At 48.3% G+C, this 12,700-nt stretch overlaps 1 protein-coding gene across 2 annotated transcripts in view; it reads left to right on the forward strand.

Annotated features, from left to right (window-relative positions):
• The window catches only part of CYFIP1 (cytoplasmic FMR1 interacting protein 1), a 97,505-nt gene that overhangs the window by 63,632 nt on the left and 21,173 nt on the right, over positions 1-12,700 (forward strand). For both annotated transcript variants that reach the window (XM_087428791.1, XM_087428790.1), the window contains exons 22-23: positions 1,603-1,802; positions 8,430-8,517. In XM_087428791.1, the coding sequence (XP_087284917.1) occupies positions 1,603-1,802; positions 8,430-8,517 (288 nt within the window). The remainder of the gene's footprint in view (positions 1-1,602; positions 1,803-8,429; positions 8,518-12,700) is intronic.

Below are 12,700 nucleotides of genomic sequence, written 5' to 3' on the forward strand. Positions count from 1 at the left end.
GTCTGTTTTTTAAGCATCTGCTCTTAGTAGTCACAATTCTAAATTGACTTCAAAGAACAGATAATCCCAGTCTTGAATAAATTACACCTAACTATGGCAAAAGATATGACAAAAGAATGAAAGGGGGAAAGTTTTAAGGATCAAGAAGAAATGAAGACAGAGAAAAAGGATTTGAGAGAAAAGCATATAGAAGATGGACAATGAAGATCCAACATAGATGGCATAGGGGTCCCTGAAGAAGAAAACCAGAGCAATGGATGGAACAAATATTAAAAATTTTATTTCAAGAAAACATTGATAAAATAAAAAACACACTATAAATATATATTAAAAGCATACATCATGTACCTGGGAAATTGACCCAAAGTGGCAACACAGAGGAATATTGCAGTAAAAGTATTGGACTTTATAGGAAAAGAAAAAGTCCTCTGGGTATCTGAGCAGAGCAATCAGGGAAAGAAAATCTGATTGTCCTCAGAACACTGCCAGCAGCTCTTCATACCAGAAGCCAAGGAAAGGAAGTGAGCATTAAGGATTTTGTGCCAAGCCAAATCCATCTTCCAAGAATAGTGGCCACAGACAAATGGTAGTGAACGTGCCAGATCTCAAGGAAGATTGTTCATTATCAGAGAAGCAGCCTCGGGCAGGAGAGCGTCAGAAGCCTCGGAGGACTGGGGGACATCTCCTCGGGACACGCTGCAGGATTCAGCATCTCCACATAGGGTCTGGGGCCATGGTATTTTAATTGTCATTGGCCGTATATGATTTGGATTGAAATCATTGGTTGAGGCTTTGACCTAGACCAGCACTACCCATCAGAAATATAACGCAAGCCACATAGATAATTTTAAATTTAATCATAGTCACGTTAGACAAGCAAAAAGAAATAGGTGAAATTAATTTTAATGATCTATTTTATTTAACCCAGTATATCCAAAAATTAACAATTCAACATGTAATCATTATAAAAATATTATTGACACAGATATCTTACGTTCTTTGTCTTCATACTCGGTTTTTGAAGTCTGGTGTGTGTCTCACACACACAGTGCACCTTAGTTTGGACCAGCCACGTTCCTGTTCCCATACATGGCCCGTGGCTGCTGCAGGGGATAGCGCAGACCTAGGCAGGTTTTTATGAGCCATCAGTGTGAAAGCTTCTGTGAACCTGCCTGCCAGCTCTGCCACACAGTCGTGCTATGAATAACCCCAGGCACATTGGAGAAGGTGACTCAGCCTAACACTGAGTACATAGGTGGGGGTGGACACGTCAGTAGTGTCTGCCCTGTAAGGTGGTTGGAGGCCAGTGGTGGGGTGACTGCAGAGGAGAAAAGACAATTGGCCCCGTAGGGGCGACCATGGAAAGGAGGGGCATTTTAAGGGCCCTTGGGAGGGCACGATGAATTTAGGTGTGAGAAACCAGCTTGTGTTGCCTACCAGACCCCTGCCGTGTGCGGTCTTGGTGTAGCTCACTGGCCCCACCTTAGTGTGTCCTGCTCTGTTTTGCCCCCCGCGCCCCCACCCCCTACTGTCCATGTGGAGAATGGAGGTCACTGCACTGGGCCCAGTTCTGTCCTCATACCCTGTCTTTGTGGTCCCTAGGAGCTGGACGGCCTCTTGGAAATCAACCGCATGACCCACAAGCTGCTGAGCAGGTACCTAACGCTGGACAGCTTTGACGCCATGTTCCGGGAGGCCAACCACAACGTGTCGGCGCCTTATGGGAGAATCACCCTCCACGTCTTCTGGGAACTCAACTATGACTTCCTGCCCAACTACTGCTACAATGGCTCTACCAACCGGTGAGCGTGCCTCCTCACGGATGGTTCCGGATGCTTCTGCGAAAGGATATCTAAACAAGATGGTCTCAGGGCCTCCACCATGTCCGCTGGGTCACTGTGCCCTCCTCTGTTCCCATCAGGATACTCAGGCCCTCCTGGTCTCCTCCATTTACAGGTGCAGCCTGGGCCAGCCCTGGGGCATGTGGTCATGGCTTTGCATGTGGAGACTGCATGGCAAGCCAGGGTTCCTGTCTAGGGCACTTGCTTGTGGCTCACGGTGGAATCTCATGCACGTGGACAGCGGCTGCTGGGTCTGCATCACCTCCGCAGTTTTAAGTCTACCTGACACTGGAATGTGGTGGGCGACTCTGCTTTTCATGTTTGCATTCTGGGATATTAGGGTGTGTGAGGATCCTCGGTTTGCCACTCTCCCACCCTCCCACCCTCCCACCATTTTACTACTATGTTGAACAACACAAAATAGCCAATTGGACAGTGGCATGGTTGATAGCAGCAGTTTCCTGTGGTCCAGGCTTACAATACGGCCCAAGTCCTGGGACGGTCCTGTCTTGGCCTCCGTGCACTGGGCTGCCATCTGTTGGAGGTTTGTTCTCTCTGCACTGAGCTTGCTTCCTGCTCCATGTCAGCCCGTGCCAGGGCCGTGTGTGTGAGAGTATGGGTGTGTGTGAGCGAGAAAATATGCATGTGAGAATGTGTGTATGTGAGAGCATATGTGTGCACGTGTGAGTGTACGAGAAAAAATGTGGGTGTGTGAGTGAGAGTATGTGCACATGTGAGTGTGTGAGAATAAACATGGATGTGTGAGTATGCATGAGAGTGTGTGAGTGTAAGACCTAGAAAGTGTGAATGTGAGAGAGTGTATGCATTTGTGAGAGAGTGTGTGAGTGTTATGACCACTTTTTAAAAATAAGTGTCTTCTATTTTGTTTTGCTTTGCTACTGGATCTGAACATCCACGTATTGGCTGAATTGTTACTGACTTTCAGGCCCAGAGTTCTGTGTCTCGAGACGGGGGAGCTGAGCTCTGGGCTGAGGACAGAAGGGAGGCCCCCCTGCAGCCTGATCATATCTACTGTTGCCATTGTCAGTTGGGGCCCCGGGGTTGGACTTCCTTGTGGGGAGGCAGGCGTGTCTCTTGGTGCACGGAGCTGTTCCATCAGAGCCGTCGGCCCAGCCCCAGGTGGCTGATGGCGGTCCCCAGGCAGTGGTGGTGGGGACGTGGTGAAGGCCTCCAGAGTCGTGTGTGGAGGAGGCCCAGTCGGCCTCCATTCGGGGGGCCTCCAGGCCTGGCTGGGTACGGTCCACCAGAACCAAACTTTAGAGACTATTCCTCCCTGTTTAACTTCCTTTTAAGGTGCCCAGTTTCTGAAACAGATATTTTTCAAGTTGTTATAGAGTCTGAATTAACTGAAAGTATATTTTTATTACAGAAATAATGCATCATAATTATAGAAAAGCTAGAGATCATATATATGAGGGGAAAACTGATTAAATCCCCAGAGATTTCCCTTGTAAAAAAACGTGTCTATCTTCTCGAGTTTTTGCCATACAAATATACGTAGGTACTTTTATTCTGCAGACATGGGTGTCATCAGGCGTACTGTTAGATACACATTCTTTTCTCACGTGATGTATTAGGAGGAGGGTCGTCCCGTGTTAGTGAGGATACGTACGTGCTTCTTCTCCTGCTGAGCATCTGTTTAAGTGATGGCCAGTGTTCGCAGGGTTCTCTGTTTTGGTTGGTCCATTGGACATTGGAACCTTTGGGATTGGTTTCTGTTACCTTTCCTTAAATCATTAGAACTGGCGTCTGGTTAGAACTGGCGTCTCCAAAGGTGAAGTGCAACAGAACCCCGCTGTCAGTGGGCTGAGAAAAGGGCTTACAGTGGGGTGACAATTGGACAACACAGGGAGTTGTGACTTTTTGTATTATTTTAGGTTGTATCTTTGATTATCTAGCGTTTTGTCACCCTTTAAAGGGTTTGCTAGATATCTGGGAACAGTGAAAGATGTTCCCTGAGTGCCTGTGAGCCTGCTGCACTGAGAGGCCACACAGCTGCGGCCTCTCCTGGTGATGGGCCAGTGGGTAGAGCGGAAGGACTGCAGGGAAGGGGCAGGAGCACGTGGTGATAAAATTCAGCAGGTGCCCTAAACCCTTCTGCTGAATTGTTTTCTGGAAGACGCTCCAGGCATCTGAATGAAAGTTGGGTGAGGAGTGTGGAGCTAGAGACCCTGCCCGCCAGGTTGGCCCGTGTCAGTGTCCTCACCTTGGGTGGGGCTGATGATGGAGAACATCCCGCCATCCAAGGCTGCCTGGCCTGCCGGCAGCAGGAGTCTCCCTGTCAAAGACAGAGTTGCCAGGGCTCAGGTCAGGAAGTTGGTGCTGCGTAACCCGGTGACCTGATGGAGAGTGGAAACCTCCAGGCCAGCGTCAACTGGAGGGCCTTGGTGGATCTGTCTGTGGGATGAACTTTGAGGCATCCGCTAGCTAAACAGCAGAGGCACCAAGTGGCACCTCAGCCCTCGGTTCCCTGAGTTCACACAACACAGCATCTAACATAAATGACAGCAAGCGGAAGGGACAGCACTGGGTGCCTTTGTCTCTTGTCCCCCACTGGCCCCTGAGGCACTGTGAACGTTCCTGTTTGCAGAGTGGGCACAGAACTCTGGGAGGCTGCGTGGGGGCCCTACCTGGGCAGCAGGAGGCTGCTCTGCCCACCGGGGAGAGCCGCAGGCCCTCCTTGAGCAGCTGGTTGATCACCCCTGGAGCCCAGTTTCACCTGTGTCAGGGTTGCTGCCCTCGGGGCACATCTGTTGGCAGCGGCCAGCGTGAAGTGACCTCAGCTTCCTTGGGCCCTGAGATGCCGTTTGGAGGGACCCCTGTCTGTTACAGGGCCCTCTCCTCCCTGGAGGAGCTCTGCCTTACTTGGGGGACCTCCACCCTACATTCGTGTTGACAGATGCTATTACTTCTCATTTTTAACAGGTCTTCCAGGGCAATCGTTGTAGCTTCATAATCTTTTTCCAGATTTTAAAATAGCATTTTGTGTGTCTAAGTTATCTATGGAAGCCTGAGAAGACAGACAAAACTGTGCCACCCCGTGTTTTAATTCCACGCCTGAGGGTTTCTGAAAGCTGCTAGAGGGAAGCCAGAACTTCACTTGTTCCTCCACATATCTGCTTAATTGCTTCTTATTTCTGATCAGTGCTTCTGCCTGGTGACTCTGGGGAGTGGCGTAAGGTGGCCTGTGACTTAAGAATAACCTGACAGCTAATAATTGTGTGACAGTGCTATAGCCTGGAAACAGGCCAGCGGTTGGGTTGGAGTCAAGCCTCTGACCAGCAGACCACAGAGGGAGGGATGTGCTCAGTCACTTTGTCCTGTCATTGGTGGTGTTCACTTCCGCCCTTGGTTAAGGTGGTGGCTGCCAGGTTTCTCCCTGGCATGTTAAGCATTTTATGTTTGAAATTTATAAGTAATTTATAGGGAGATAATTTGAAACTTTGTAAATAAACTGTTCCTTGTTAAAATTTGGCCCACTCATTTTAGCATCTGTTGACGATTCTTACCCAAATCAGTTATCACTATGATGATAGACGATAGATTTTCAAACTTCTTCATTCCATCTACATATATGAGTTAGCACTCTGCTGTGCTTGTTAGCATTTATTTCTTTGTTTCTTTATTATCAGTAAGGCCTCAGGGATTCTAACTCAGGGTTGTGATCTGTTATTATCATTACTTGATTCTTTTGGCTCAAATCGCTCCAGCGTTGGCCAGTGGAAGCCCCTTCTGCCTAGTTGCTGTGTCCTGTTGGCTGTCCCCGTCATCTTTAAGCACTGCCCTACTTTCTGCGCAACAAGAAGTTCCAGGTTCATCTTGTACTTCTGCTCTATCCTTGCAATCTGTTGTTTCTACAAGGATTCCTTTTAGTGGAGAGTATTTTAAAACTAAGCCTGATACTTAAAAAGTAAGTCTGGGTGTTAGGTATGTTCATTGCTACTGGGGTGTCATTGTTTCTGGACCCTTTCGGTGGTCAGAGCTAGGAAATACTTGCACATGTACTGTATTAGGTTCCTGTGGTTGCTGTAACAAATTACCACAAACTGGGGGGCTTAAAACAGAAATTTCTTTTCTCACAGTTCTGAAGGCTAGACGTCCGAAATCAAGGTGTTAGCAGGGCTGTGCTGCTTCTAAGACTCTGAGTGGAATCTTTTCTTGACTCTTCCCGGCTTCTGGTGGTATCTCCCGGCCTTCCTTGCCTTGCAGCTGCCCCACTTCAGTCTCCGTCTCTGTCGTCATATGGCCTTTTCCCTGCGTGTCTCTCTTCTTGTAAGGACATGAGTCATCTTGGATTGAGGGCCCACTCTACTCCGTTGTGACCTCATCTTAACTGATTACATCTGCAACAACCCTATTTCTGAATAAGGGCACATTCTGAAGTGCTGGTAATTAAGACTTCAAATTATCATTGTAGGGGACACAATTAAACCCGTGACGTGTGCGTGCGTGTGCGTGTGCTTCTCTAAAACTATCTATATAGTAAAACCACGAATTCACACTGATATCTTCACTTCCAGTTCAACACCGCAGGGTTCGTTCTGGTCTTCTCCCTTTATATTTTTGTAACTTCCTTCTATACCGAGAATCCTTGTTTCATTCTTCTTTTTACTCATTTGCTCAATTCTAGAAAATGCAGAAAATAGTTTCAGAATTACGAATCCTTACCACAAACACAAAACTACTAACTAGAATTCAATATTTGTTTCCAGTTTTTTTGTCTTTAGATTGAGAATATATATAGTCAAAATACGGTATTTAAAAGTTATTTGGGATAATGGAGTAACAGGGTTTGGATTTACTCTTTTGCCTTAAACAAGTGAAAAACTGGACAAAATTTATGAAACAATTGTTTCATAACAATTGGACGTTCCACTGAGGGAAAGGAAACGAAGGCGGTGAGTCCTGACTTCCCTGGCTTTCTGCCTGGAAGCACTTTCTGGGCGGCGGTGCAGAAGTGGGTAACCACGTATAGCTTGGAAGTCTTGCTTGGTAGAGGAGAGAGATTGGAAATCAAGGCATCTGAGAGAGCTGGAATTTGCAGGGCAGAGTACAGGAGAGGAGAGAGCTACGCAGAGAAACAGCTCCTGAAACCAGCTTAGGGCCGCTTTAGTCTTTGCTTGGCTATTAAACTACATGTGCATTGGGTGGAAATCCAAAAGGCTAGGCAAGGAACAGCTGCCGGCGAGCCGTAGGCTAATTCCCAGAGCTCACACAGAGCCAGGAGTCATTGGAGGCCCTGCCAGCAATAATGGGGAAGCCTCATTGACGACCTAGGCATTAGATAGAATCGCCAGAAGGGCCTGCCTTAGGGATGGTGACTGCTCTGCCACCCTAACAAACCATCAAAGGATCTAGCTGACTTGCAAGCAATTTAACGACCTGCCCCCAACACACCCCACCCCACCCCGCAAAATTCAGTGCTCTTTAAAGGATAACAGCGAAATCCAGACACTCAGCAACGTGACATTTCTGTGTAAACGCACTCAGTGCTGCAGGCTGCTGGTCTCCCCTCAGAGACACGTGTTCGTTTTATGCACTGGTGGCATTTTGACGGTTACATCCTTTTTTATTTATTAAAGTGCAATATGTGTTAAGTTCTTAGAATTTAAGAATTAGCAAATCCATATATTTTTCTTTATTATGCTTCTTTGCAAAAGTTTTATATGTTTAGTGTTTTTTTTTTTTTTTTGGTGAGGAAGATCAGTCCTGAGCTAACAGCCATGCCAATCCTCCTCTCTCTCTTTTTTTTTTTTTTGCTGAGGAAGACTGGCCCTGGGCTAACATCTGTGCCTATCTTCCTCCACTTTATATGGGACGCTGCCACAGAATGGCCTGACAAGCAGTGCATTGTGTGAGCCCGGGATCGGAACCCCGGCCGCCAGCAGCAGAGCGTGTGCACTTAACCACTACGCCATGGGTCCAGCCCCAAAAGTTTTATATGTTTAAATGAACCCTTCTGATCTGAGTGTTAGCCGAGTTTGGCATTTCTGCTTTAAAATCCAAGCATTTGATTTTCAGTGGCTCCTAATCCATTTTTAAGCCACAGTCTCTTGGCTAGATGAGTGTGTTTATAAACACGTAGTTAGCTCCTTCTTCCCTTTAGCTTGGAACTGGTAATCTGAATAATTGGACATCACCGCCTGGGTCTGCCTTCCTGCCCCTGTCCCCACTGTCAGTGTGGTGTCCAGAGGCCAGCAAGGCCTGAGTGCTTGGTCACTACCCCTTGTCCAAGAACTGAATTAGTCTTGAAATGGTTCTGATGCCAACAGACCAGATTCTCCCTGAGTTTGGAGACTGTGTTTAGTGGTTTTGGAAGGACCCCTAAGTTCTCACTCTGTTCCTGAACTTGGATACATTTATCATGCTTGCGAGTATTTATATCTCATTCATACTGTGGTTTTTGATTTCCTAGAATTTTTCCTATGTGATGATTACATCAGTTAACTGGGAGGAAGATTTACTTGATGGGTAATGGAAAAGTTCTGAACTTTAAAAATATTTCTTTTAATTAAAAAATTAAATGTTTGGTTTTCTTTTTTTTTCTTTTAAATCTTTTTTGTTTAGATTTGTTCGGACAGTATTACCATTTTCTCAAGAATTTCAAAGAGATAAACAGCCTAATGCACAACCCCAGTATTTGCATGGATCTAAGGTAGGTCTTTTGTGTTTGTGTTATGATTTTTAAGTTCACAATGAAGCATGTTTTGAAGTTTAGTTTAAATCACTTTGTTGCAATTATTTAAATGTATCATGCCATATATAAAATATTATTGTTTTCTTTCATTAGCACCTTCCTGAAAAGTAACATACTGTTGGGACAGCCCTCTGGCCGTGTGCTGGGCATCAGGCTGGGCCCGGCCTCACTCCTGGTACTAAAATAAGTGAGATTGTTGGCAGATTTACAGGTTTAGCAACATCAAGCCGGGAAAGTGTGTGGAAGAGGCTCGGGGCACATGCGTGGTGGAGCGGCTGGGCGGCCAGTCCAGGTGTGGCGCCATGAAGGGAAGAGCTGACGTGGGAGGGGGCATACAGAAAAGAGTTGACATCCAGAAACCGCAGGCAAACTGGTGAAAGCCACAAAATACCTGCCGTCTACTAAGATGAGACAGGTGTCGAGGCTAAGAGTATTTTAATGGTTAGTGTTGTTAATACTTAAAACATTGAGTTTAATAAGAAAAAGACAGTCACTCTCGTAGTAAAAAGGAGACAGATGCAGTGAGCAGACATTTCCCTAAAATGTAGTAAAAAAATAAAAATAGATATCCAGCCTTACCAGTAATTGAGGAAAAATAAATGACAGCAGTAAGAATTATTTTACCCTTAATCGGAAAAGGTTAAGGTACCCGACTCATCCTGTAGGGGGATAAATTGTCCTGAGTGCTGCTGCAGGAGTGCACGTGGGACTGTGTGCTGCTGGGGGCCGTCGGCCTACGTTTATCAATGTTTAAATGCTCTCACTTGTAGGAAACCAGACACCTAAGTAAACAAATCAGATGAGTGCAAAGTGATGTCTGTTATGGGAGTGGTCATACTACATTGTCATAAAAACTAGGGAACCAGCCAACCTGAAACCAGGAATGCCAGAACAACTTACCGTCCAGCAGAATGCAGTGCAGCCATTGAAAATAATTACATAGATCTTATTAACTGTGGGGTCCTGGGGCCTGTATTTTATTAAGTGAAAAAATATCAAACTCCAAACACAATGATCCTACTTACAGAAAGATACCAGAGAAAAGAGTATTGGAATGTGAAGCAGCGGCCATCTCTGGGAGGGCTGAGTCTGACATCAACTCTGTGGTGTGTGTGCGTTGTTCTCGCTAGTTTTTTAAGCTGTTTCTGTCTGATGTCGGTGTCAGCCTCGGTCTCACACGGCCTGACCTGTAGGCTGTGTGGGGAAGTGGCCCACGGCACCCCCCGGCCTCCCCCCGCCCCCAATCAGGGACACCAGCCTCCCTCGGCCTGGGAGCCTGTAGCTCTGAGCAGCTGCCACTTCATGCTGATCTGAAGCTCTGAGGGCCCGAAATTTGGCAACATCTTCTCCGTATTTCTGCACGTTCTCTCGCAGATGCAGAAATGAGTCTATTAACACAATGGCATGAAAGGACCACTCTTCAGGCCCCCAGCTGTGGCTCAGAAGGTGCTCAGCTCATCAGTCTTTCCTTTCTGACTAGTCTTTGGAGAGAGACATCTCAGCCTCCCCTGCCTTCCTCTCCCTCCAGCTTCTCCAAGCTCACAGTGTTGTCATGGCGCGTCTTGTAAATGGGCCCTTCGGCTGCCCACTTCTGTCTTAATCACAGCATCACAACACTGTGAGCTAGTGTGTCCATTTAAAGTTTTCAACCTGTTAGCCAAGAAGGAAATGACAGATGTGTTGGTGGGACGAACCAGAGTGTTCAGCAGAGGATACATTTGGGAGGAAAAGAAAGGGAAAGCAATGTTGGTAAAAATAGAAACTGCCTGTGTTTTACAAGAATACGTGGAATTTCAAGGTGAAAGTGGTGCTGTTTCTGTTTGCTGCGCTTGGGAGGCCACGTGTGCTCTGTGCGGTGGGGGGGGCGGGCATCGCCCCTCTAAGAAGCTGTGCTTCTAGGAATGCTGTGAAAGGGACCAGTGTGACAGCCTTGGGTGGTTGGGGAGTGATGTTGCTCCAGCAAGATCTGGATGCTGAGAAGGAACCAGCCTGCAGAGGGGCCTGGAGGCCAAGGCTGTGGGGATGGCAGGCAGCGTGGGGCATGGGGCCGAGGCCTGAGGGGGTCAGGGAGCAGGCAGAGAATGATGCCCAGTGGAAAGATGTTACCCTAGGCCAGGCAAGAGATGGTGGCCTGGACCATGTGGTGTTGACAGAAATGGAGAGGAGTAGATGGATTCAGGGTGTATTTTAGAGGTGGACTTGACCGGGCTTGCTGGTGAACTGGAGATAGAGGGTGAGGGATAAGGAAAACCCAGCAGTATTTCCTAGGTTCTTGCTGGTTGGGAAGGAAGTGCGACTTTTTTAAGTAAGAGGGGGCTAGATTTGGGGAGGATAAAGGGAAGAGGCCTTCATCTCAGGGCCTGTGTCCACTCCCCTTCCCGGGGCTGCCCGCCCTGCTGTGAGCAGGGAGGACACTGCCCTGCTGGGCATCCATTGAGCCACAGCCAGGCTGGCCTTGCGCCACTCCCCATTGGCTGAGGTCGGGGTCGGGTTGCTGGAAGGGCGTGGGGTGGGTTGGAGGGTCATGCTGCTCCCCTGGGTTGGCATCAGGGTTTGGGCGGCTGTTTTAAGCCTCATGATGACGACCAAGAGAGAAGAAAGCCAGGCGTCCCTGACCCGTCTGCTATGTTCTGGACTGAGTGTCATTTTTTTTTTTTTTTTTAAGATTTTATTTATTTATTTATTTCCCCCCCAAAGCCCCAGTAGATAGTTGTATGTCATAGCTGCACATCCTTCTAGTTGCTGTATGCAGGATGCGGCCTCAGCATGGCCAGAGAAGCAGTGCCTCGGTGCACGCCCGGGATCCGAACCCGGGTCACCAGCAGCGGAACGCGCGCACTTAACCGCTAAGCCATGGGGCCGGCCCCTGAGTGTCATTTTTTAATATTAAGTAGTGGTCTTCTTTGTACAGATATCAAGTTGCAGTCACAGTCTCAGGGCGCACTCAGCAAGCGTGTCCTGAGCGTGTGCTGTGTTGAGGGCTGTGCTGGCCTCGGGTCGGGGAACAGGGTTCTTGGCACAGCAGGGGCTGGGTGCAGGCTTGCTCTGGAGAGGCCCGAAGCATTGGCCAGGGACCCCAGCGGGTTTGGGCGTGTGACCATGGAGGCCTGGAGGGCAGGAAGGAGGCTGAAGCTGGTGACATGCAGGCGAGGGCCTCACTCCTCCGCCGTCCTCCTTCCTCCCTCTCAGCCGAAGATGTCTCACCTACAGAGGGTTCCCCAGCGGCTCCTGCCTCAGAGCAGGGAGGTGGGAGATGAAAGCACCTGACTCAGGGCTGCTGCTGGGAGGACCCTTGCGTCGGACACTCGGGAGGTGACATTCATTGGTGGTGGGACACCAGGTCCAGGCAGTTACCAGACTGCCTCTTCCCCACCCCTAGGTGACACCCACACTCTGGACCCCATTCTCATGCTCTCTGAGCTGCCGGTTGAGTGAGGCTGGCGGCAGGGATAGACCCAGGGGCGCCCAGCCCGCCTTTTATTTTTATTTTTTAACTTTATTTATTTATTTTTCCCCCAAAACCCCAGTAGATAGTTGTATGTCATAGTTGCACATCCTTCTAGTTGCTGTATGTGGGACGCGGCCTCAGCATGGCCGGAGAAGCAGTGCGTCGGTGCGCGCCCGGGATCCGAACCCGGGCCGCCAGCAGCGGAGCGCGCGCACTTAACCGCTAAGCCACGGGGCCGCCCCCCAGCCCGCCTTTTAGACTCGGGACGATAGAGGCCAGGATGTAGCTAGGGAGCAGAGGGGCTGCCCGCCCCCCACACAGCCTGCATCAGGACACTTTCTAAGGCACCAGCTGGATCTGAGAAGTAGAAAAGATGTTTCTAGCCCATTCTTTCCTACTTCTCTGTTCCTTGGAGTGTGAACCTTTCATTTCCATCCTCTGAGTTGCCTGCTTTCCTCACTAGAGATGGCAGCTTGAACTTGGCCGTGCTGGGAGCATTTGCACCTGGAAATGGGCAAGTACTACAGTCCAGGCTGGTGTATTGGTGCATGTTGCCCACATCCTCCGCCCCGAAAGGATGTGAGTTAGATAATTTTTAAAAGGATTAGAATAAGTGCTCTAATGCCCCTTTTCTGAAATTAAAATGTAGTGTTTCAGAACTAAAAGAAGTTTTATGTAATTTTAGAAGGTAGG

Source organism: Ceratotherium simum, chromosome 3 (assembly GCF_057802395.1).
Source record: "Ceratotherium simum simum isolate JZ-2026a chromosome 3, ASM5780239v1, whole genome shotgun sequence".
Classification (NCBI taxonomy): domain Eukaryota; kingdom Metazoa; phylum Chordata; class Mammalia; order Perissodactyla; family Rhinocerotidae; genus Ceratotherium; species Ceratotherium simum.